Consider the following 26,341-nt stretch of genomic DNA (forward strand, 5'->3'; position numbering starts at 1 on the left):
ACCAACTGCAGGAGGCTTGTATCTATTTGCTTAGTTAAATCCAAGTGGCGACTTTTTTTTTTGGCCAGGCAGTGTAGTTACATAGAGATCCTTGAATATAATTAAAGTAATATACCTTGCTTTAATGTGGTGTGGAACTAAAATCATGCCGCAGTAGAATTTTCCTCACCCCTGCACTCCATCTCAAATGTCAGCCTCGTCAAACTCTGCAGCATGAACCCAACCTATTTCATCAAATGCACAATGTAATATTGGATGACTGTACAAATGCCAGCGTTAACCGTAGCTTGAGCGGTCATAGATAGATGGACCAGTAGACCACATTGAAGAAGAGGAAGGAGAAGGGGAAGAGAGCACGTGCGTAGAGGTCGATGCGTTTTGCTGCTGCGGGGATGACGGGTTTGGGAGGGGGCGGTTTCTTGTTGGCTTTCTTCTGAGACTTGAGGCCTCCTGCTACTTCGATGGGTTTGCCGTAACAGTCAAAGTTGGAGAGCTCAAAGTCGCGCGGTAAAGAGCCCACAATGCTGAAGTCGTTGGACCGCAGATCCGACTTGGACGTGCATACTTTCTTACAAGGCTTTTCTGCCACCTGGAAAACAGACAGGAGATCAGAACTTCATATTCTCATCCTTCTCTCATTTTCATCCCAACATTTGGATCACACATTATCACTGTGCTTCTTATGAACTAAACGTATCATAATGAATCTTTCCTTCTGTTCTGGATTAAGGAGATACAATAAACATGCAGACTTCAGCCTTTACTTTGAAACCTTTAGATCCACTCTTTACTCAGCCCTTCATTTCATAACAGGTGAATTTAAACCCATCACTGTGCACTCTATGAAAAAGTAGGTTGGCCATCGCTCTGTCAGAAGAACAACACTGTATGAAATGTATTTATATGGCGATAAACTGACTCAATATCTCACTTGTTTGTTGAACTTTGATATGGGAACTTTTAATACAAGATCTAATGATTGTCTAGGTCTAAAAACTGGCCGCTCCAGAACTGAAATGTGGAAAAAAAGCATTTGGTTTGGTTCCACAAATACACTTTAATAATCTGGTGATAAACATTTATAATCACACCTGCTTCTGTTTTGAGTGTTTTAAATCAGGGGTGTCCAAACTTTTTTCAAAGAGGGCCAAATTTGGTGACGTGATAATTTGGCCTGATCATTCTTTGGCTTTCACCTTTCAGAAACAAAATCAATGATACACAGATTATAAATGTGAAAAAGTGAACATTTAAACTGTGGTTTTGACAATCACAATAAATTCACTCAGATTTTAGAATCCATTAACCTCAAAAGGATAATAAATAACTTGCCTGCACTAATGTGAAGGTGAAACTGAGATCTGGACTCGTGTGTTTTCTCACACAAATATGTCGAACAAAACAAACTCAGCATTTTCTTAGTAATGTTTGAATTTCATTAAACCTGTCTTTATCCAGTTGGTGATAAAAGTCAGCAAGTGGGAGTTGTTGGTGCCAACTGCGACACTCGGCTTCACACTGCAGCTCAATAAGCTCCAGCTGCAGGCGTCCTGTGGTGTTAACAGGGTCCACAAAAAAAGGAGACGAAATAAGTGTGATTTCCTTTTCAATTGCTGCAAAATCCTGAAAGCGCTCTCTGAACTCCTGATCCAGAGATGAAATGTCTGCTGCATGTCTGCTTACCGCTGCATTTTACCCCTGAAGACTTGTGTTAAGCGTGTTCAGATGTCCTATTATATCAACTAACAATCCAAAATCAACCTGCCAAGCAGGATCAGATCATTTTGCCATCGGTTGCCCCTTTTCTGCCAAGAATTGTGTGATTTCCTCCCTAAGACAGTAGAAGGGCTGAAGCACATATCCCCGACTGAGCCATCTTACATCGTTGTGATACACCACGTTCAGCTTGGATGTCAAGTATAAACTGCTGAAACTAGCAGTGGCACAGGGTTTTGCAGAGAATGTAATTAATAGTCTTTATCACTGGTTTCATAACTGCATGAAGTAAAAAAGTTCAGCAGTAATGATAAACTACAGTACTCCCCTGTGCACTACTATACGTTTCATTGTTTTTGTCTGCTATGTTAAAGAGGCAGTATTTTACTTCTGTAGGGTATTAATTGGGGTTTATTTTACTTATGTGGGGTATTAAAGAGGAGGTTTATTTTACTTCTGTGGGGTATTAAAGAGGAGGTTTATTTTACTTCTGTGGGATATTAAAGAGAAGGTTTATTTTACTTCTGTGGGGTATTAAAGAGGGTGTATTTTACTTCTGTGGGGTATTAAAGAGGGTTTATTTTACTTCTGTGGGGTATTAAAGAGGGTTTATTTTACTTCTCTGGGGTATTAAACAGGGGGTATTTTGCTTCTGTGGAGTATTAAAGAGGGGGTATTTTACTTCTCTGGGGTATTAAAGATGGGGTATTTTACTTCTCTGGGGTATTAAAGAGGGGGTATTTTGCTTCTGTGGAGTATTAAAGAGGGGGTACTTCACTTCTACGAGGTATTAAAGAGGAGGTATTTTACTTCTGTTGGGTATTAAAGAGGGTTTATTTTACTTCTGTGGGGTATTAAAGAGGGTTTATTTTACTTCTGTGGGGTATTAAAGAGGAGGTTTATTTTAATTCTGTGGGGTATTAAAGAGGAGGTTTATTTTACTTCTGTGGGATAATAAAGAGGAGGTTTATCTTACTTCTGTGGGGTATTAAAGAGGGGGTATTTTACTTCTGTGGGGTATTAAAGAGGGTTTATTTTACTTCTGTGGGGTATTAAAGAAGGTTTATTTTGCTTCTGTGGGGTTATAAAGAGGGTTTATTTTACTTCTGTGCTGTATTAAAGAGGGTTTATTTTACTTCTGTGGGGTATTAAAAAGGAGGTATTTTACTTCTGTGGGGTATTAAAGAGGGTTTATTTTACTTCTGTGGGGTATTAAAAGGGGGTATTTTACATCTGTGGGGTATTAAAGAGGGTTAATTTTACTTCTGTGGGGTATAAAAGAGGGGGTATTTTACTTCTGTGGGGTATTGAAGATGGGGTATTTTACTTCTGTGGAGTATTAAATAGGGCGTATTTTACTTCTATGGGGTTTTAAAGAGGGGGTATTTTACTTTTGTGGGGTATTAAAGATAGTTTATTTTACTTTTGTGGGGTAATAAAGAGGCGGTATTTTACTTCTGTGGGGTATCAAAGAGGAGGTTTATTTTACTTCTGTGGGGTATTAAAGAGGGGGTATTTTACTTCTGTGGTGTATTAAAGAGGGGTTATTTTACTTCTGTGGGGTATTAAAGAGGGGGTATTTTACTTCTGTGGGGTATTAAAGAGGGTTTATTTTACTTCTGTGGGGTATTAAAAAGGAGGTCTTTTACTTCTGTGGGGTATTAAATAGGGTTTATTTTACTTCTGTGGGGCATTAAAGAGGGGGTGTTTTACTTCTGTGGGGTATTAAAAAGGGGGTATTTTACTTCTGTGGGGTATTAAAGAGGGTTAATTTTAATACTGTGATGTATAAAAGAGGGGGTATTTAACTTTTGTGGGGTATTAAAGAGGGGGTATTTTACTTCTGTGGGGTATTAAAGAGGGTTTATTTTACTTCTGTGGGGTATTAAAGAGGGTTTATTTTACTTCTGTGGGGTATTAAAGAGGGTTTATTTTACTTATGTGGGGTATTAAAGAGGGTTTATTTTACTTCTATGGAGTTTTAAAGAGGTTTTTTTTTACTTCTGTGGGGTATTAAAGAGGAGGTTCATTTTACTTCTGTGGGGTATTAATAAGGAGGTTCATTTTACTTCTGTGGGGTATTAAAGAGGGTTTATTTTACTTCTGTGGGGTATTAAATAGGGTTTATTTTACTTCTGTGGGGTATTAAAGAGGGTTTATTTTACTTCTGTGGGGTATTAAAGAGGGGGTATTTTACGTCTGTGGGGTATTAAAGAGGGTTTGTTTTACTTTTGTGGGGTATTAAAGAGGGTTTTTTTTTACTTCTGTGGGGTATTAAAGAGGAGGTTCATTTTACTTCTGTGGGGTATTAAAGAGGAGGTTTATTTTACTTCTGTGGGATATTAAAGAGGAGGTTTATTTTACTTCTATGGGGTACTAAAGAGGAGGTTTATTTTACTTCTGTGGGGTATTAAAGAGGGGGTAATTTACTTCGGTGGTGTATTAAAGAGGGGGTATTTTACTTCTGTGGGGTATTAAAGAGGGGGTATTTTACTTCTGTGGGGTATTAAAGAGGAGGTTTATTTTACTTCTGTGGGGTATTAAAGAGGGGGTATTTTACTTCTGTGGGGTATTAAAGAGGAGGTTTATTTTACTTCCTTGGGGTATTAAAGAGGAGGTATTTTACTTCTGTGGGGTATTAAAGAGGGTTTATTTTACTTCTGTGGGGTATTAAAGAGGGTTTATTTTATTTCTGTGGGGTATTAAAGAGGAGGTTTATTTTACGTCCTTGGGGTATTAAAGAGGAGGTATTTTACTTCTGTGGGGTATTAAAGAGGAGGTATTTTACGTCTGTGGAGTATTAAAGAGGGTTTATTTTACTTTTGTGGGGTATTAAAGAGGGTTTATTTTACTTCTGTGGGGTTTTAAAGAGGGGGTATTTTACTTCTGTGGGGTATTAAAGAGGAGGTTTATTTTACTTCTGTGGTGTATTAAAGAGGGGGTATTTTACTTCTGTGGGGTATTAAAGAGGGTTTATTTTACTTCTGTGGGGTATTAAAAAGGAGGTCTTTTACTTCTGTGGTGTATTAAAGAGGGGGTATTTTACTTCTGTGGGGTATTAAAGAGGGTTTATTTTACTTCTGTGGGGTATTAAAAAGGAGGTCTTTTACTTCTGTGGGGTATTAAAGAGGGTTTATTTTACTTATGTGGGGTATTAAAGAGGGTTTATTTTACTTCTATGGGGTTTTAAAGAGGGTTTTTTACTTCTGTGGGGTATTAAAGAGGAGGTTCATTTTACTTCTGTGGGGTATTAAAGAGGGTTCATTTTACTTCTGTGGGCTATTAAAGAGGGTTTATTTTACTTCTGTGAGGTATTAAAGAGGAGGTATTTTACGTCTGTGGGCAACAGTGGCTCAGTGGTTAGTGTGTTGGTCCCCCAACCCTAAGGTCGGAGGATCGAGTCCCGCTCGGACCAAGTTCTGTCGTTGTGTCCTTAGGCAAGACACTTCACCCACATTAGTATGAAAAGTGGCGTGTGCGTGAATGATAGGTGGTGGTCGGAGGGGCCGATGGCGCACATTGGCAGCCTCGCTTCCGTCAGTCTCCCCAGGGCAGCTGTGGCTACAATAGTAGCTTACCATCACCAAGTGTGGAAATGAATGAATAATGACTATAGTGTAGCACTTTGAGAGGCTTTGACAAGCCTGTAAAGCGCATTACAAGTGTAAGGCATTATTATTATTATTATTATTGTCTGTGGGGTATTAAAGAGGAGGTTTATTTTACTTCTGTGGGGTATTAAAGAGGAGGTTTATTTTACTTCTGTGGGGTAGTAAAGAGGGGGTATTTTACTTCTGTGGGGTATTAAAAAGGAGGTATTTTACTTCTGTGGAGTAATAAAGAGGGTTTGTTTTACTTCCGTAGGGTATTAAAAAGGGGGTATTTTACGTCTGTGGGGTATTAAAGAGGGTTAATTTTACTACTGTGGGGTATTGAAGAGGGTTTATTTTACTTCTGTGGGGTATTAAAGAGGAGGTTTATTTTACTTCCTTGGGGTATTAAAGAGGAGGTATTTTACTTCTGTGGGGTATTAAAGAGTAGGTATTTTACTTCTGTGGGGTATTAAAGAGGGTTTCTTTTACTTCTGTGGGGTATTAAAGAGGGTTTATTTTACTTCTGTGGGGTATTAAAGGGGGTTTATTTTACTTCTGTGGGGTATTAAAGAGGGGGTATTTTACTTCTCTGGGGTATTAAAGAGGGGGTATTTTACTTCTGTGGAGTATTAAAGAGGAGGTTTATTTTACTTCTGTGGAGTATTAAAGAGGGGGTATTTTACTTCTGTGGGGTATTCTGTGGGGTATTAAAGAGGGTTTATTTTACTTCTGTGGGGTATTAAAGATGAGGTTTTTTACTTCTATGGGGTTTTAAAGAGGGTTTATTTTACTTCTGTGGGGTATTAAAGAGGAGGTTTATTTTACTTCTGTGGGGTATTAAAGAGGGTTTATTTTACTTCTGTGGGGTATTAAAGAGGAAGTATTTTACATCTGTGGAGTATTAAAGAGGGTTTATTTTACTTTTGTGAGGTATTAAAGAGGGTTTATTTTACTTCTGTGGGGTTTTAAAGAGGGGGTATTTTACTTCTGTGGGGTATTAAAGAGGGGATATTTTACTTCTGTGGGGTATTAAAGAGGGGGTTTATTTGACTTCTGTGGTGTATTAAAGAGGGGGTTTATTTTACTCATGTGGGGTATGAAAGAGGAGGTTTATTTTACTTTTGTGGGGTATTAAAGAGGGTTTATTTTACTTCTGTGGGGTTTTAAAGAGGGGGTATTTTACTTCTGTGGGGTATTAAAGAGGAAGTTTATTTTACTTCTGTGGTGTATTAAAGAGGGGGTATTTTACTTCTGTGGGGTATTAAAGAGGAGGTTTATTTTACTTCTGTGGGGTATTAAAGAGGGGATATTTTACTTCTGTGGGGTATTAAAGAGGGGGTTTATTTGACTTCTGTGGTGTATTAAAGACGGGGTTTATTTTACTTATGTGGGGTATGAAAGAGGAGGTTTATTTTACTTCTGTGGGGTATTAAAGAGGGTTTATTTTACTTCTGTGGGGTATTAAAGAGGAGGTATTTTACATCTGTGGGGTATTAAAGAGGGTTTATTTTACTTTTGTGGGGTATTAAAGAGGGTTTATTTTACTTCTGTGGGGTTTTAAAGAGTGGGTATTTTACTTCTGTGTTGTATTAAAGAGGATGTATTTCACTTCTATGAGGTATTAAAGAGGAGGTATTTTACTTCTGTGGGGTATTAAAGAGGGTTTATTTTACTTCTGTGGTGTATTAAAGAGGGGGTAATTTACTTCTGTGGGGTATTAAAGAGGGGGTATTTTACTTCTGTGGAGTCTTAAAGAGGAGGTTTATTTCTGTGGGGTATTAAAGAGGGGATATTTTACTTCTGTGGGGTATTAAAGAGGGGGTATTTTACTTCTGTGGGGTATTAAAGATGATTCATTTTACTTCTGTGGGGTATTAAAGAGGATTTATTTTACTTCTGTGGGGTATTAAAGAGGGGGTTTATTTTACTTCTGTGGGGTATTAAAGAGGGGGTTTATTTTACTTATGTGGTGTATGAAAGAGGAGGTTTATTTTACTTTTGGGGTGTATTAAAAAGGGGTATTTTACTTCTGTGGGGTATTAAAGAGGGTTTTTTTTTTTTTTTCTTTTGTGGGGTATATGATATAGCTACCATGGTGATTCAATGCACAAATTAGCAAACACTGACACAAATGTTTTAAGAAAGAAGAAAAAACTTAAGAAAAAATACAAAATGGATTTAAACACTTTCAGGAACCTGTGATCGATACGAGCATTCATGGTTCTATTTAGAAGGAGAAAATGGTGAGAGTGACTAACTGAAAAGCTGTTGGCTGATGCTAGCTAGTTTGTGAATGTGATTTTATGTGAGAGACTTGTTTAACAGCACAAATCAGCCCACCTGTTGTAGTGCTAACGAAGTCAGTTCTGTTTGGTGAAATTGTGTTAAAATAAAGCTCAGATTTATGTCTAATTTGAGTAACAGCTTCAGACGGAGCAGTGCCTTTAGTTAGCTTCACACCCCCAGGAAAGGTTGATGACATCAGCTGCAAAGTATCACAAATAATGCCTGAGCACTGTTATGAGGTTATGAGATTGAACTCACCTGCAGGGTGTTGACGTGGATGGGCGTTCCTCCGGTTCCGTTCACCGTGTTCTTACTGTTTTTCTTTCCCTCTTTTTCTTTCAAAGCCTTTTCTTTGGTTGCCATTTTGGCCTTCTCCTCTTCAATGAGCTTAGGACTGTTCAGAATGACCTATAGAGACAGAGGCAACACAACACAAGATAGTAAACAGGCATACACTACCGATTATTTTTTAAGGCTCCATATTCTCTCAAACTGAAAACACTCTGTTCCACCTTGTGATGTCATGAAGTGGTAATACAGGAAGTGCTCCACTGTGTTTTTAAACTCCACACACCTTCACTAGAATCATTTGGATGATTTTAGGCCTGGATTTGCTAATCTTCACTGAACTAAAGGTAAAAGGAGCTGTTAACTTGAAAACTACCACTTCATGACATCACAAGGTGGAACAGAGTATTTTGAGCTTTGGAGATGTAGACAGACTAATAATAAAGTGTTAGTCAAACATGTGTGAATGAAACAAAACACAAGGTCTGTTTTTGAGGAGGGAACATTCTAACATGGTGTGGAATACAGGACCTTTAAAACCATAAATCACCAAACCTCTTCTTCTTACACTCATTACACAACAATATTCTGAAAGATTTAACATGTAACCTTTCACCTGCTTCTTATTGCTTTGCCAGGAATGTTTCACAGTGTGGCATTTAATCTCTAAAATCTCTATTTTCGTGGAGTTATATCTGTGGAGAGGTGAGCCCACTCACTGTAAGAATACATGGTTTTGTAGGAATAAAAAAAAAAAAAAATATATATATATATATATATATATATATATATATATATATATATATATATATATATATATATATATATATATATATATATATATATATATATATATATATATAAATAAACACCCAGAATTGAATAAAGGGAAGATTTTAATTTCACATTTTAGATGCCACCTTTTTATATTCCACCTTCAACGCATTCAACAACAGCATTCATCTGTGGGAGCTGGGACTTAACTCCAAATTGGCCCCTGTAACTGCTCTAGTCTCGATGAGCTTCATTTGACTGGAGCTGAACACTATGGGTAATGTCTCACTCATGTTTCTTGCTGAGGGTCTAAGGACAGGGGGCGCTCTGGGACACTTCTCCATTTTCTGTTGATTCATTTGCTTGTCTGTTTCTGTTTTATTGTTGATTCTCTAACTTTCTGTTGGTTAAATCAATTCTCATGTTCAGCCCAAAGAGGCGACTGCTGCTGTGGCTTTGGGCTTTACAAAAATAAACTGAATTGAATTGAATCATGTCCACTTCTTTATACAGTCTATAATTATAATGTATCTCCCTATATTCAGTAGTATTCAGTAGTAATTTTGATGTTGGCCTTATAAAACCCACAAACAACTGTACCTGCACCACAGCGAACTCCACCAGGGACAGGAAGCCAAACATGAGGCAGGTGATGAGCCAGATGTCCAGCGCCTTCACGTAGGACACTTTGGGCAGCTGTGAAGCCAGAGACATGCTCTCACTGGACAGGGACAGCACCGAGAGGATACCTGTGTGCACCAGAGGAGGGGGCAGGGGGATTAAATTAACTTCAAATTGTAAAAAATAAAATAAAATAAAATAAAAAATCTGTCAACTGTGTTTCACTGCTTATCCAATTTTTTGTCCAGTGAACATCTTTGAATTTTTCTTCTACAATGCATCATACCTGCATGACTGAGGAATTACACAGATTTAACTTCAAATTACAAATCAGATGTTATGTACTGACAGTTACTCTTAAAGTTACTCTTACTTGAGTAGTACTTTTCCCAAATGCCTTTTTCTTCTTACTTGAGTAGTTTCTTGAACCACTACATTATACATGTACTTGAATAATATTATTTTGAAGCAGCGTTACTAGTTTTTTTTGCTACTCTACCCATTTCTGCTTAAAAACAAGAAAAACAGAACTAGTTAATTTTAAAGCGTTTTCAGTGGTCCAAAGTTATTCCTCACTTCCTTATGCATTCTGAACATCCTAATCCTAATGTTTATAAGCGCTGAGAGACCAGAGATGAGTTTTTCCATGATGGTAAAGCTAACAACAGCTAGATTATTAGATTATCTGACGTAATTTGACCTCTAGAGCTGCTTATAAAGATACATTTTGCTCAAATGCATGGGAAAAATCAGGTACACAGTCTTAAAGTGTGTAGTAGAAACAACAAAAAACACTGAAGACACACTGAACAATGTGCAGGACAACATAAAGATCGTACACAAATTTCTCTTTTAAATATAATTTTTTATAATAGATGTTGTGTTTGTACCATAACTCACCACTGTAATATGTAAGTGTTTGTTCTCTGGTCTCTACATGTTTTAAAGTAGGTCCCACCTCACTGTCCTTGGTCCTATTTTGTTTAGTCGTTTACCCCACGTATTAACTACATAGTGCATTACAGACCCAAGGGCACTCTGGCAGCCGAGGCATCCGGGTTAATCCAAAAGGAGAGCCAGGACAGGACCACTGTGAGTAGTGTGGGAGCGTACACACCCATCATGTAGAAGCCCACCTGCCGGCGAAGTGTGAAGATCACCTCTACACATGTGTAATGTCCTGCAGGAACACAAGGATCTGTGAGGAACCATCATCATAACATCCACGAGCAACCACCTAAAATACTGACCTGTGCCCTGGAAGTACAAGGTGCAGTACTGTGTATAGTACCTGAAGCAGCACTGACCTGTGCCCTAGTAGTACACAGTGTAGTACTTGGTGAGAATATGCAGTGTAGTACTTGGTGCTGAACTAACCTGTGCTCTGGTCGTAGGTTGTGTGGTACTCGGTGTAGTACCTGTTGCAGTATTGACCAGTGCACAGCTAGTTCTCAGTGTACTACCAGGGTGCAGTACTGACCTGTGCCCTGATAGTGCTTGGTGCAGTACTTGAAGCAGTACTTGTGATAGTCTTTACACAGTGTAGTACTTGGTGATAAACTTGGCAAGGCAAGTATAAAACAATTTGTGTGCAAAGTAATTCAAAGTGCTTTACATAATAAGAAAGACGTTAAAACCACAATACAACTAATCAAAACATAAATAATCACAAATAATCCCCATAAAATTAACATTAGAAGAGAAAAAGTGCAGAATAAAACCCTTTCAGTCATATGCACAGATAAACAGAACCATTTGGAGCCTGAATTTAAACATTGTCAAAGTAGAGGCCTGTCTCTCATTTGAAGACTGTTCCAGGTTTTAGTTGCACAAAACTGAAATGGTGATTCCTCATGTTTAATCGTGACTCTAACATCTGGGAGATGTTCTTTGGTGCTGGTCCATGGAGAGACACAAGCAGAGCTGCATTACAGTCTATTCTCTGAGCCACAGGAGCCAGAGACCTGAGCACAGGTGTGAAGTACTTCCTGGTTCTAATCAGGACCCGAGCAGCAGCGTTCTGGATGTACTGCAGCTGTTTTAAGGCTTGTTTGGAGAGGCTGTTAGAGTAGTCTAACCTACTATAGACAATTGCATGGATAAGTCTCTCCAAGTCTGGTTTTGACAGTATACCTTTAAGTTTTGCAATGTTTTTAGATGGTAAAAAGCTGCAGATGTTATTGATTTGACAAGTCCATTATTGCCCTAATTTCTTGATTTGAAGGTTTTAGAGAGAGAGACTGGAGGTGACTGCTGACACTTTCTCTATGTTTCTGTGGACTAAACATAATGACTTGAGTCTTGTCTGAGTTTATCTGGAGAAAGTTGTTTTGCATCCACACACTGATCTGTTGGATGCAGTGAGTGAATCCACTGGTCCATATTCACCTGCTGCCAGTGAGACATAGATCTGAGTGTCATCTGCAGAGTTGTGGTAGGACACATTATTGCTGCATATGTAAATGTAGAGAATGAACAACAGGGGTCCCAGGATTGACCCCTGGGGGACCCCACACACTTGGTGCAGTATTTGGCAGAGTACTTAGTGCGGTACATGATGCAGTACTGACCTGTGCCCTGGTAGTACTTGGTGCAGTTGCCGTACTTGATGTCCTCTTGGCGGATGTCAAACTGAGGCAGGGAGATCTCGTCCATCTGCACTGGGTCTGACTGCCACATGAACACCAGCTCTCGAGTGGTGTAACCGACTGCGACACACACAGACACACCTTACTCTGGGGACACTGAACTGTAGCTCCATTCGTGTGTCTGTCTTTCCTCTGTCTCATACCTTCCTCCCTTCTCTTTTTCTGTCTCTATCTCTCTTTCTCTCCTCTGCCTCTCTTCTTCCCTTCCTCCCCCAGTTTGTATTTCTGTCTCTTTTCTATCTCTCCCTTGTGTCTTTCCATATCTCTCTCCTCTGTTGCTCATCTTCATCGCTCCCTCTTTTCTTGTTTCTCCTTTGTCTCTCTTCTTTGCCTCTTCTCTGTTTCCCCACCCATCTCTCTGACCACTCCCCAAATATGAGCCTTGTCTTTATCTGTCTTTCCATCTCTCTCTCCTCTGTTTGTGTCTTTAAAGTTTTTTTTCTCTCTCTCTGTCTCTCTTGGTTTCTTCCTCTCACTCGTCTTTCTGTCTCTGTCTCTCCTCTCTTTATCTATCTTTCCATCTCTCTCTCCTCTCTCTTCTCTCCTCTCCCTCTCTCTAGGTCTCTCACTCTCTCCTCTGTCTTTCCATCTTTCTCTCCTCTCTCTGTTTCTCTCTCTCCTCTGCCTTTCTCTGTCTTCTGTCTTTCTCTTTTTCTTTCTCCTTTAACTCCTTCTCTCCTCTCCCTCTATCTTTCTTTCTCTCTCCCTCTCTCCTGTCTTTCTGTCTCTCTCTCTCCTCTGTTAATATGTCTTTCAATCTCTCACTCCTCTCCCTCTCTCTCTCCCCCTCTCCCTCTCTCTTTCCCCCTCTCTCCTCTATCTCTCTCTCCACTCATCTGTCATTCTTCTCTCTTCTCCTCTCCCTCTCACTCTCTCTCACTGTCTCATCTGTCTCTCTCACTCCTCTCTCTCCTGTCCTTCTCTCTCTCCCCCCTCTCTCCTCTGTCTTTCTGTCTATCTCTCTCTCCTCTCTCTACCCCCCCTCGCTTTCTCCTTCTCTCCTCTGTCTTTCTTTCTGCCCCCCCCCCCCCCCCCCCCCCCTCTGTCTGTGTTTCTTTCTGTCTTCTCAGTATCACATAGTAGTTGTGCCTCTGAGTTACTCACAGCTCTCCAGTTGCATCTTGCAGAACTGTGTGTCCATGGGGAACAGGGTGAGGTCCAGGGGACAGGACAGTGTCACCGACAACCTGCACACACACACACCCCCACCCCCACACACCCACACACACACCCCCACACCCCCACCCCCCCCCCACACACACACACACCCACACACACACACACACCCACCCCCACACACCCACACACCCACCCCACACACACACACACACACACACACACACACACACACACGCACACACACACACACACATACATCATCTTTTTCTAATCATTGTGATGAATATAGGCAGGATTAGAACACTGAATATATCATCTGTTACAAGAAAAGGCTTACTTATACAAACATCCTCCTCAGGCTTCTTCATCTACATAAGCCTAATAGACCTACTCATCCTCTCAGACCTACTCATCCTCCCAGGCCTATTCATCCTCTCAGGCCTACTCATCCTCTCAGGCCTATTCATCCTCTCAGGCCTACTCATCCTCTCAGGCCTACTCATTCTCTCAGGCCTACTCATCCTCTCAGGCCTATTCATCCTCTCAGGCCTACTCATCCTCTCAGGTCTACTCATTCTCTCAGGCCTACTCATGTCCTCATGAAACATCATCATAAGCTCATTCACATAGACCTTCTCATCTACATAAGTCTGCCCATCCACACAGGCCTACTCCTCCATACAGGCCTACTCCTCCACACAGGCCTAATCCTCCACACATGGTTCTACTACTCCGCACAGGCCTACTCCTCCACACCAGCCTACTCCTCCACACAGCCCTACTCCTCCATATAGGCTTATTCACCCATACTGGTCTAATCCTTCACACAGGTCACCTTCTCCACATGGGCCTATCCCTCCACACAGGTCTACTCATTCACACAGGCCTACCCCTCCACACAGGTCTACTCTTCCACACAGGCCTACTCATTCACACTGGCCTTCTCATCCACAAATGTCTGCTCACCCACTCAAACCTATTTGTTCACACAAGGCCTACTCATCCACATAAGCCTACTCATCTGTATAAAGACTTCTCATGCACATAGGCCAACGCATTCACTGAGGTCTACTAATCAACTCAGGCCTACTCATTCACATAATGCTTTCTCACTCACATAAGACCAACTCATCTACACAAGCCCACTTATTCCCCATAAGGCCTTTTTTGCCACGCAGGCCTTCTTATCCACATAAGCCTACTCATCTGCATTGCTCTTTTCATCCACATAGACCAACTCATTCATATAAAGACTACACATTCACGTAAGACATTTTCACCAACATAAAGCCTTCTCATCCACATCAGGCCTACTCATCCACATCAGGCTTACACATCTACATAAGGTCTGCTCATCCACATAAGGCCTACTCATCTACATAAAGCCTTCTCATCCACATAAGGCCTTCTCATCCACATCAGGCCTACACATCTACATAAGGTCTACTCATCCACATAAGGCCTACTCATCCACCCCAGGCCTACTCATCCACATAAGGTCTACTCATCCACATCGGGCCTACTCATCTACATAAGGTCTGCTCATCCACATAAGGCCTACTCATCCACATCAGGCCTACTCATCTACATCAGTTCTGCTCATCCACATCAGGTCTACTCATCTACATAAGGCCTACTCATCCACATCAGGCCTACTTATCTACATCAGGCCTTCTCATCCACATTGATCTACTCATCCACATAAGGCCTACTCATCTACATAAGGTCTACTCATCCACATCAGGCCTACTCATCTACATAAGGCCTACTCATCCACACCAGGCCTACTCATTTGCATAAGGTCTACTCATCGACATAAGGCCTACTCATCTACATAAGGTCTACTCATCCACATAAGGCCTACTCATCTACATAAGGCCTACTCATCCACACCAGGCCTACTCATCTACATAAGGTCTACTCATCCACATAAGGCCTACTCGTCTACATAAGGCCTACTCATCCACACCAGGCCTACTCATTTACATAAGGTCTACTCATCCACATAAGGCCTACTCATCTACATCAGGCCTACTCATCTACATAAGGTCTACTCATCCACATCAAGCCTACTCATCTACATCAGACCTACTCATCCACATCAGGCCTACTCATCTACATCAGGCCTTCTCATCCACATCAGGTCTACTCATCCACATAAGGCCTACTCATCTACATAAGGCCTACTCATCCACATCAGGCCTACTCATTTACATAAGGTCTACTCATCCACATAAGGCCTACTCATCTACATCAGGCCTACTCATCCACATCAGGCCTACTCATCTACATAAGGTCTACTCATCCACATACTGTAGTTGTTCTCATCCACTCAGGCCTATTCACCCTCGCAGGTCTACCTCATACTGATGAGCACATCCCCGTTCCTGAAGATGAAGAGTAGGATGTTGTCCTGGGTGACGTCGTGGAAGTTAGCGTTCTTCTCGTTGGCAAAAAACAGGTCTGGTTTCCACAGACACTGGAACATCTTGGGGTCAACTGTGAGGGCGTCGCTCTTGAAATCCGTGGGCAGGCGGAGACGCGGGTCGTTCCAGCGCTGACGCAGGAATATATTCACACGGTAGTCCTGCCAACAAGGTATTACCATTTTAATTTGTGATTTAAATGAATTACACTGCCCGGCCAAAAAAAAAGTTGCCACCTGGATTTAACTAAGCAAATAGGTTGGTGTTGCTGCAGTTGGTCAGGTCTAGGTTCAGCAACAGTCTGTGCTCAAAGAATGAGGTCAGCTGACACCTGAATATACTGAATGACCAGGTTATTCCATCAATGGATTTATTCTTCCCTGATGGCACGGGCATATTCCAAGATGACAATGCCAGGATTCATCGGGCTCAAATTGTAAAAGAGTGGTTCAGGAACATGAGATATCATTTTCAAACATGGATTGTCCACCACAGAGTCCAGACCTTAACCCCATTGAGAATCTTTGGGATGTGCTGGAGAAGGCTTCGTGCAGCGGTCAGAATCGACCATCATCAATGCAAGAGGTGAAAAATGAATGCAACACTGGATGGAAATAAATCTTGCTAAAAACAGAACAACCAAATATTGTATTAAATGTGTGAAAATGTTTTGGTGGTGACCTTTTTTTTGGCCTGGCAGTGTATATGTAGAATGCACTTTTACTGTTTTTGAACCTGAGTTGCCAGTGTCTAAACTTGCAGAGGACACATAAAAGTTATTCTTATTCTAAGTTTATGGATAGATCATACCTCATGTGAAAGCTCAGAACCTCTAGAACTCACTCCCAGAGCTGCAGAGGCTGCACTAGCACTGATTCATGATCGGCTGCAGGTGCTGGAGTTTAAGTAGTGACCATTATAAATCAGAGAGAGGCATTTCAGGTTTAAACCAACTGGCAAGACATGAAAGACTCATATAAGGTTCATTCTGCTTTCTGATTAGATAATGGTCGTATTGGTCACATTTGGTAAATGCTCACATTTTTATAGAGTGCTTTTCCACGCACTCGAAGCGTTCTACATCAAGGAACCATTCACCGTTCAAGTGTCTAAGGACACAATGGCATCTGTGGGAGCTGGAAATGCTGGGTCAGTGGATCTGCTCTACAAATGATGTTTATGTGAAGTTTTTGTTAATTAAGAATAAATCAGCCTTACAATTATTATCAGTAAAAGTTATATACTGCCTGGCTAATAAAAAAAGGTCACACACTCTAATATTTGGTTGTTCCACCTTTAGCTTTGATTACACATTTGTTGTGGCATTGTTTCGATTTCGCTTCTGCAATGTCACAAGATTTATTTCCATCCAGTGTTGGGTTAATTTTTCACCTCTTGCATTGATGATGTTAGAGTCTGACGCTGCACAAAGCCTTCTCCACCACATCCCAAAGATTCTCAATGGGGTTAAGGTCTGGACTCTGTGGTGGACAATCTATGTGTGAAAATGATGTCTCATGCTCCTGAACCACTCTGTCACAATTTGAGCCCGATGATTCCTGGCATTGTCATCTTGGAATATGCCTGTGCCATCAGGGAAGAAAAAATCCATTGATGGAATAACATGGTCATTCAGTATATTCATGTTTACCTCGTATTTGATATATGCAGGGCTAGGTATTATGGATATTTCAGCACAATCTTGCAGAGATCTGAAGCAAAGAGCTCACATGCCAGGTGCTCCTCACACTCACCATGGTGGTCTCCTGGATGGAGCCGAAGCTGTTGATGAAGATATTGACTTTGGATTCCACAGGGATTCCTGACAGAGTGAAACAATCAGAGCACATTCACATTACATGACTGTTTTAGTCTTGTCTCTGTGTTCTAAAACCTAAAAAAGGATTGAGTTTAACAGTGAAGCTGGTGATGGCTTTGTGGCCTACCCTGGAAGTTGGGCCTGATCCTGGGGTCATAGGTCACCATCAGGCGGTTCAGAATGTTGGAAGTGGAGTTGGCTGGAACGTGGGCCATGTCTTCAGGCGACAACTGACTGTGAAGGAGAGAGAGAGAAAGAGAGAAAAGACTTCAGAGGGAATGTCCTGTCTCATTTCTAAACCAAAGTAACAGAGCAGAGTGAGACAAGACTAAAGCAAAGAGACATAGGAAAGTCTCTTCTAAGCAGAAGAGGCTTAGAAGAGACTTTACTATGTCTTCAGAGCTCACCTGGCTCACCCTGGAGCTGCTGTGATGCTGCAGGAGACAGAGGACAGACACTTCTGTCCTGAGGGCTGCCCTGACACAGGATCTACTGACCCTACCTGACCAGTTCTCCTGCGCTGAACCTCTGTTTGAGTGTTTCTAATAAATAATAATAGTAGTAGTAATAATAAAGTGTTACTCAAACATGTGCGAATGAAACAAAACACAATTCCGAGTATGTTTTTGAGGAGGTAACGGCATTAGAACATGATTAAACCTTAAAAAGGTTTTGTAGAATCCCTCTAGTTTAAACAGAGCTGGACAACAGTTTAGACTCTGTGGTGGAGTTTGCAGTGTAACTGTCAGATTGCAGATGTGTTGTCCTGGTTTATGGTTAATATCTCTGTATAATATCTGCAATTATTGGACCTAGCCACATGAAACAAAAACTGGCACAAAGTTGAACGTCTTCTGTCATTTTAAATAAACAAAAGTCAAATGACCTTTTCACAATATCTTCATAAAGTGGTTCCATTATTCAACCCCAAAGATGTGATTGTTATCAGTGTAAGTACATCATAAGATTAATATGAAGTACTTACGCGGGACACACCACCTTCTTGCCCTTCTTGCCCTTCTTTGCAGACTTGCCCTCTTTGGCCCAGGCCAGGTCAGTGCAGCACAGCCCGAGCAGCAGGAGGACCAAGACGTGCCTGGCAGCCATCTTGCCTTCAACATACAGGGCACAGAGACAAGGATCTGATCTGACTGCTGTTTTATGAAACTCTTCAAAACATGATAAATTACAAACCGAACAGATCAATTCAAATATGTTATAAATGTAGATATAGAGATAAATGACAAGTCAAATGTTTGGACACTTTTATATGTATGGTTCCTCTTTACTTATACTGAAGATTCTCACTGAAGCATCAAAACTATGGATGACACAGCAAAGTAAACTCAAAATAACTCAAAAAACAGCCTTCACCCTTTAGTTTGATCTCTGATTTGCACTTTTGGCATATTTGACACTGACAGGGCACAAACCAGGAGACGCCATCATGGAGCTCACTTACTCTGAGGATTTGAATATAAAATATAAAAATGCTTGTTTTCTTTGCTGCAGAATTCCATACGTCTTACTACATATATTCCATGTCTTCTGTTTGTATATAAAATGTAAGTATTACTAAACATAAAGAAAGAAAAAACATTGAATATACTTATACTTACTTATATAAATTGTACTTTTTGTGAAGCTCAAATCATAGTGTTTTTAATGAAGAAGCAAAATAACTTGTGCCCTGTAAATTCAAAATGGTTGTTTATTTTTTGTTATAAAGACTTAAACAATCAGCATTTCGATATGTTGTCAGTGAATCATTTTACTTGGCCCTTCACTGACATTTAGGAGAGTCTGTTCAGGCATTAGAACAGAGGAGGTGAGTGAGGGGTGAAGGACAAGTCACAAACTGCACGACACAAGAGGAGGCCATGAGGTCCAGGAGAACAGCACTGTGAGGTCATTATGGTGAATACACTCATTCATATTTTGTCCACACTTGATGTGAAGTTGAACTGTTTTCAGCAGAGCTTCCCCCTTGTTAAAAGGAGCTGCGTAATGTGGTCTGAGCTCTGATTGTAAGAGGGTGTAGGGTGCCAGGGTGATTAGGCTCTCTGTGGAGTTAGGCTTTGGGTGCTCTGAGCGTTAAGCTCTGGGTGACCTAGGTGCTGGGTGTCCTGATGTGTTGCTATGGTGACACAGGATTCTCTAACTTTAGAGTCTAAAGCCATAACTTCATCCTTGTCTCTCAAGGCCTACATTCTGAGCCTCGTGAAGCAGCACCCCCTGCTGGTCAGACAGACTCACAGCTCCTCTGATGTTACATGTGTGAAGGTGAGGTTCTGTATGAGGTCTGAAGGTGACGTGGAGGATTCTCTCTGATCTGAATGGTCACCACCTAAACCCCAGCACCTGCAGCCAATCATGGATCAGTGCTAGTGCAGCCTCTACCCTGACCCTGCCCCTTCCACAGGAGGCCTGTACTATACTGAGAATGAGACGCACATGTGTCTGTATCTGCAGGTTAAAGCCCTGATCACCCAGGTTCAGTTGTGATTGTAGTACATTTTTAAAACAGTAACAGTGCAGGACACATACTGATCCTTTAAGTATCTTTTACAATTCTGTGCATTATTCATTCACTCCACACTAGGTGTTGGTAAACTACTGCTGTACCCATAGCTGCCCTGGGGCAGACTGACAGAAGTGAGGCTGCTGTGAGGGCATCAGCCCCTTTGACCACCAACAACACACACACACACACCACTTTCATACTAGGCAATGTGGTTGAAGTGTCTTGCATAAGGACACGATGGCAGAGTTGCCCCTGGCGCCCCCCTGTGGTCCCTGGAATTCCTGGCGCTCTCACATCCAAGTACTGACCAGGCCCAGCCCTGCTTATCCTATGAGATGTGAGGAATCAGGCTTTGACGAGGAGGTTTGGTCCTTTGCAGACTGGAGTGTTCCAGTATCTTCTAATTGTCCAGTTCATTTGGTGTCACGTTTATTTATTGTAATAGATTATTTTTTTCAGACCAAGTTTTAGTTTGTTTTCCTCCCTGACAGTGTGGACTGCTCATTATGGCTCTTCCTCACAGTGGTCACGTCATGTCACTGTGACATCAGCTGATTTAAGGTACACAAGCTCTTTCCATCCATCCATCCATTTTCTTCCGCTTATCCGGGGGCAGCAATCTGAGCAGGGACTCCCAGACTTCCCACACCCCAGACACGTCCTCCAGCTCCTCCAGTGAGACCCCAAGGCGTTCCCAGGCCAGCCGAGAGACATAGTCCCTCCAGCGTGTCCTGGGTCTTCCCCGGGGCCACCTCCCGGTGGGACATGCCCAGAACACCTCCCTAGGAAGGCGTCCAGAAGGCATCCTGAGCAGATGCCTGAGCCACCTCAGCTGGCTCCTCTCGACGTGTAGGAGTAGCGGCTCTACTCCGAGCTCCTCCTGTGTGACTGAGCTCCTCACCCTATCCCTAAGGGTGCGCCCAGCCACCCTGCGGAGGAAACTCATCTGCACTCATCCGCTCATCCGCACATCCCACTTATCCACGATCTTGTCCTTTCAGTCATTACCCAGAGCTCATGACCATAGGTGAGGGTAGGAACGTAGACTGACCAGTAAATTGAGAGCTTCGTCTTCCAGCTCAGCTCCTTCTTCACCACAACGGACCGATACAGCGACCGCATCACTGCAGACGCTGCACCGATCCGCCTGTCAATCTCACGCTCCATCCTTCCCTCACTCGTGAACAAGACCCCGAGATACTTGAACTCCTCCACACAAGCCCTTTCCATCTTTCCATTTCATAATGTGAGAGTTGTGGGTTCAAACCTCCGTGAAGGGCATACAGCTGTGTCCCTGGGCAAGACACTTCACATCGCCCACTACAGTTACATTCATGTGAGAGGGCATCAGGTGCAAAACGGCAGTATGTGAGCCAGTGCACGTAGAGGGTTATAAGGTGTCCCGGGAGCCTGAGAGGGGAAATGATGATGATGAATGTGCAGAGGGTTCAGAGGACAGGCTCTTTATGGACGCTGCTGATGGTGGGACGTTAAAGTGTCTCCAAAGAGCACGCCAGCTAACCTTGGGCTCGCGACAATGACACAGAGACGGAGATCGCTATAAGCTGGATTTTGAATAACTGTTCATTGTAATCTGGACGACACATAAAAACAGGAGCATTATGAAACAAACATGTCCAAAAACATAAAAACAATGTCCAAAAACACAAAAACAATGTCCAAAAATACAAAAACAATGTCCAAAAATACAAAAACAGTGTCCAAAAACACAAAAACAATGTCCAAAAACACAAAAACAATGTCCAAAACACAAAAACAATGTCAAAAAACACAAAAACAATGTCCAAAAACACAAAAACAGTGTCCAAAAACACAAAAACAATGTCCAAAAACACAAAAACAATGTCCAAAAACACAAAAACAATGTCAAAAAATACAAAAACAATGTCCAAAAACACAAAAACAATGTCCAAAAATACAAAAACACAAAAACAATGTCCAAAAATACAAAAACACAAAAACAATGTCCAAAAACACAAAAATAATGTCCAAAAACACAAAAACATTTCCAAAAATACAAAAACAATGTCCAAAAACACAAAAACAATGTCCAAAAATACAAAAACAATGTCCAAAAACACAAAAACAATGTTTAAATGTAAACTCAATTTTGATACTAAGAAATAGACTCGATACTCGATAATCAAGACTTACTCTCGATACCAATACCATGACTATGAGGGAAAAAAACGATTTTTCTAGACAATAGAATGTGATTTAACATCGATTAGGATTTGATTTACGGTGGAATAAAGGAGAGAGAAAGAAGCAGAAAACGAAAAAGAAAAGAGAAAGAGGGAGAAAGAGGAGACGGGGAAGATAGAAAGAGGGAGAGGCAGAAGACAAGAGAGAAAGAGGAGAGGGGAGAAGAGAGAAAGAAAGAGGCAGAAGAGGAGAGAGAAAGAGGAGAGGGGGAGAATAGAGAAAGAAGGAGAGAAGGAAGATGAGATAGAAAGAGGAGAAGGGGAAGATAGAAAGAGAGCGAGACAGAAGTAGAGAGAGAAAGAGGAGAGGGGGAGAAGAGAGAAAGAGGGAGAGAAGGAAGATGAGAGAGAAAGAGGAGAGAGGGAAGATAGAAAGAGGGAGAGGCACAAGACAAGAGAGAAAGGAGAGGGGAGAAGAGAGAAGTATGGAGAGGCAGAAGAGGAGAGAGAATGAGGAGAGGGGGAGAAAAGAGAGAAAGAGAGGGGGGAAGATGAGAGAGAGAGGAGAGGGGGAAAAAAGAGAGAAGGAGGAAGCAAAGGAGGGGGAAGATAGAAAGAGGGAGAGACGGAAGACGAGAGAGAAAGAGGAGAGGAGAAGGGAGAGGAGAGAAGGATGAAGAGGCAGAAGAGGAGAGAGAATGAGGAGAGGGGGAGAAAAGAGAGAAAGACAGAGGGGGAAGATGAGAGAGAAAGAGGTGAGTGGGGAAGAGAGAAAGAGAGCAAGACAGAAGAAGAGAGAGAAAGAGGAGAGGGGGAGAAGAGAGAAAGAGGGAGAGAAGGAAGACGAGAGAGAAAGAGTTGAGGGGAGAAAAGAGAAGGATGGAGAGGCAGAAGAGGAGAGAGAAAAGGAGAGGGGGAGAAGAGAGAAAAGGAGAGGGGGAAAAGAGAGAAAGAGGAGCGGGAAAAAGAGAGAAAGAGGGAGAGAAGGAAGACGAGAGAGAAAGAGGAGAGGGGAGAAGAGAGAAGGACAGAGAGGCGGAAGAGGAGAGAGAAAAAGGAGAGGGGGGAAAAGAGAAAGAGGAGAGGGGGAGGAGAGACAAAAAGGGAGGGACGGAAGAGGACAGAGGAAGAAGAGAGGAGAAGAAGAGAGAAGCGGAAGAGGAAAGAGAAAGAGGAGGGGGGAGAAGAGAGAAAGAAGGAGAGAAGGAAGAGGAGAGAGAAAGAGGAGAAGGAGAGAGAGGCAGAAGAGAAGAGGCGGAAGAGGAGAGGCGGAAGAGGAGAGGCGGATAAGAGAGAAAGGGGGAGAGGCAGAAGACGAGAGAGAAAGAGGATGGGGGGAGAGAAAGAGTGAGGCAGAAGATGAGAGAGAAAAAGGAGAGAGAAAGAGGAGAGGGGAGAAGCAAGAAAGATGGAGAGGTGGAGGGCGAGAGCGAAAGAGGAGAGGGGAAAAGAGAGAAAGAGGAGAGGGGGAGAAGAGAGAAAGAGGAGAGGGGAAAAGAGAGAAAGAGGAGAAGGGGAGAAGAGAGAAGGAGGAGAGGGGAAAAGAGAGAAAGAGGAGAGGGGGAGAAGAGACAAAAAGGGATAAATGGAAGAGGACAGAGGAAGAAGAGAGAAGGAGAGAGAAGCGGAAGAGGAGAGAGAAAGAGGAGAGGGGGAAAAGGAGAGACAGGCGGAAGAGAAAAGAGAAAGAGGAGAGGGAGAAGAAAGAAAGAGGGAGAGGCGGAGGATGCGAGAGAAAGAGGACGGGGAGAAGAGAGAAAGAGGAGAGGGGAAAAGAAAGAAAGAGGAGAGGGGGAGAAGAGAGAAAAAGGAGAGGGGGAGAAGAGAAAAAGAGGAGAGGGGGAGAAGAGAGAAAGAGGAGAGGGGAAAAGAGAGAAAGAGGAGAGGGGGAGAAGAGACAAGGAGGAGAGGGGAAAAGAGAGAAAGACGAGAGGGGGAGAAGAGACAAAATGGGATAAATGGAAGAGGACAGAGGAAGAAGAGAGAAGGAGAGAGAAGTGGAAGAGGAGAGAGAAAGAGGAGAGGGGGAGAAGGAGAGACAGGCGGAAGAGGAAAGAGAAAGAGGAGAGGGAGAAGAAAGAATGGGAGAGGCGGAGGACGCGAGAGAAAGAGGACAGGGGAAAAGAGAGAAAGAGGAGAGGGTGAGAAGAGAGAAAGAGGAGAGGGGGAAAGAGAGAAGGAGGAGAGGGGAAAAGAGAGAAAGAGGAGAGGGGAAAAGAGAGAAAGAGGAGAGGGGGAGAAGAGACAAAAAGGGATAAATGGAAGAGGACAGAGGAAGACGAGAGAAGGAGAGAGAAGCGGAAGAGGAGAGAGAAAGAGGAGAGGGGGAGAAGGAGAGACAGGCGGAAGAGAAAAGAGGAGAGGGAGAAGAAAGAAAGAGGGAGAGGCGGAGGATGCGAGAGAAAGAGGACGGGGAGAAGAGAGAAAGAGGAGAGGGGAAAAGAAAGAAAGAGGAGAGGGGGAGAAGAGAGAAAAAGGAGAGGGGGAGAAGAGAAAAAGAGGAGAGGGGGAGAAGAGAGAAAGAGGAGAGGGGAAAAGAGAGAAAGAGGAGAGGGGGAGAAGAGAGAAGGAGGAGAGGGGAAAAGAGAGAAAGACGAGAGGGGGAGAAGAGACAAAATGGGATAAATGGAAGAGGACAGAGGAAGAAGAGAGAAGGAGAGAGAAGCGGAAGAGGAGAGAGAAAGAGGAGAGGGGGAGAAGGAGAGACAGGCGGAAGAGGAAAGAGAAAGAGGAGAGGGAGAAGAAAGAATGGGAGAGGCGGAGGACGCGAGAGAAAGAGGACAGGGGTAGAGAGAGAAAGAGGAGAGGGGAGCAGAGAGAAAGAAGAGAGGGGGAAAGAGAGAAAGAGCAGAGGGGGAGAAGAGAAAAAGAGGAGAGGGGGAGAAGAGAGAAGGAGGAGAGGGGAAAAGAGAGAAAGAGGGAGAGAAGGAAGACAAGAGAGAAAGCAGAGAAGGGAGAAGGACGGAGAGGCGGTCACCATGTGTCAAAATGTTTTGTTTTTTTTAAACTCAGAATTACTTGACCAGTCGACCACTGACATAATTGTTGGCCGCAGCCCTAGTGCTCGCCCCCCAACCATTCATTCACCAGTTCACATCTCGCCTGTCTTCTTACGTATTTTTTTATTTAGGCTATGTGAATGTTCAGAGCGCACATGAGTCAGCATTTCTACCAAAGACCTGTTTACACTTTATTTATGATTATCCTGAAATGGTCATTTGTCATATTTTCTGAAGAAATAACTAAAGAATCCAATGTCCATCCTGATTATTTCAAAACAAAAGAATATAAATCTGCATTTTAAAGGGCCCATATTAAGCTATTTCCTCATCACAAACAGACCTGGAGCTCAGGTTTGTTTCATTCACACATGTTTAACACACAAACCTGCATATTTAGGCTGAGTTCTTCTCTTAAACTCAAAACACTCTGTTCCACCTTGTGATATCATCATGTGGTGATACAGAAAGTGCTTTTAAACTTGATACAATTCACTAGAAACATTTGGATGATTTCAGCCCAGGAAACAAAACACAACTCCAGCTTAAAAGAGCTGACACTTGCTGACATCACAAGGTGGAACAGAGCATTTTGAGCTTTGGAGATGTAGACAGACTAATGATAAAGTGTTACTCAAACATGTGTGAATGAAACAAAACACAACTCCAGGTCTGTTTTTGAGGAGGTAGCAACAGTATATCATGTCTTAAATCCATTTTTATTTCGTGCCATCCCCGCGGGCTCACAGTCCTGTAGGGTTTGTGGTTGTAGAGCGGCTACCACGCTCCTGCCAGGCTGTCCCGGGGCAGGCGCAGCATTAGCCTGAGTGATTGAACAATGCACCAAATCGTAAAAAGCTCCTTACATAGCCTCTGCAACACGATAGGCTACAGTAAGACTAACGCTCTCTCCTGATTGGCCTAAAGTGACAGTGACATATGAGAACTGCTGCGAGTGTACAGGACAAACGCGTTCTACCGGAGCACAGGGGGCAGCTGCGTGAGGTACCGGGATAACTGTGCACGGGACATACACTGGACACACACGGGGAGACCAACCTGAGACCGAGTAACTCATCCTCCGGGACTACAGTCAGGTCAAACGGGGCTGCGCACAGGCACAGGACCGGAGCCTAACTTTGGTCACGCGCCGGACCGGTCTGACACAGCACAATCACAGTCCCGCGTGTGCGCGCGCACGCACACACGCACGCACACACAGACACAGACGGGTTCACGCACATTCACACAGGCACGCGCGCACACACACACACACACACACATACAGGACCGTGCCAACCCTGTGCGTGCTAGTCCAAAAACGTTACCTGCGGAACGGAAGTGTCTTGGAGGAGACCCTGTC

The 26,341-nt window shown here is 42.6% G+C and overlaps 2 protein-coding genes and 1 pseudogene across 2 annotated transcripts in view; 2 read left to right on the forward strand and 1 right to left on the reverse strand.

Moving 5' to 3' along the window:
• The window catches only part of LOC117373264 (protein CutA homolog), a 109,153-nt gene extending 103,897 nt beyond the window's left edge, over nucleotides 1-5,256 (forward strand). Inside the window, exon 8 of the mRNA XM_033969215.2 lies at nucleotides 5,207-5,256. The gene's annotated coding sequence lies outside the window, so the exon portion shown is untranslated. The remainder of the gene's footprint in view (nucleotides 1-5,206) is intronic.
• On the reverse strand, nucleotides 277-26,341 carry LOC117373127 (glycine receptor subunit beta-like). Its single transcript, XM_055225218.1, has 12 exons — nucleotides 26,307-26,341; nucleotides 18,276-18,402; nucleotides 17,418-17,524; nucleotides 17,226-17,293; nucleotides 15,406-15,632; nucleotides 13,031-13,113; nucleotides 11,849-11,986; nucleotides 10,306-10,458; nucleotides 9,258-9,406; nucleotides 7,854-8,003; nucleotides 1,092-1,094; nucleotides 277-589 (listed from the first exon to the last, which is right to left on the reverse strand). Exons 2-12 carry the CDS (start codon nucleotides 18,395-18,397, stop codon nucleotides 296-298), a joined length of 1,494 nt encoding a protein of 497 aa, XP_055081193.1. The 5' UTR covers nucleotides 18,398-18,402; nucleotides 26,307-26,341; the 3' UTR covers nucleotides 277-295.
• LOC117370424 (trichohyalin-like) lies at nucleotides 19,430-25,800 on the forward strand (annotated as a pseudogene).

Source organism: Periophthalmus magnuspinnatus, chromosome 1 (assembly GCF_009829125.3).
Source record: "Periophthalmus magnuspinnatus isolate fPerMag1 chromosome 1, fPerMag1.2.pri, whole genome shotgun sequence".
NCBI classification, from domain to species: domain Eukaryota; kingdom Metazoa; phylum Chordata; class Actinopteri; order Gobiiformes; family Gobiidae; genus Periophthalmus; species Periophthalmus magnuspinnatus.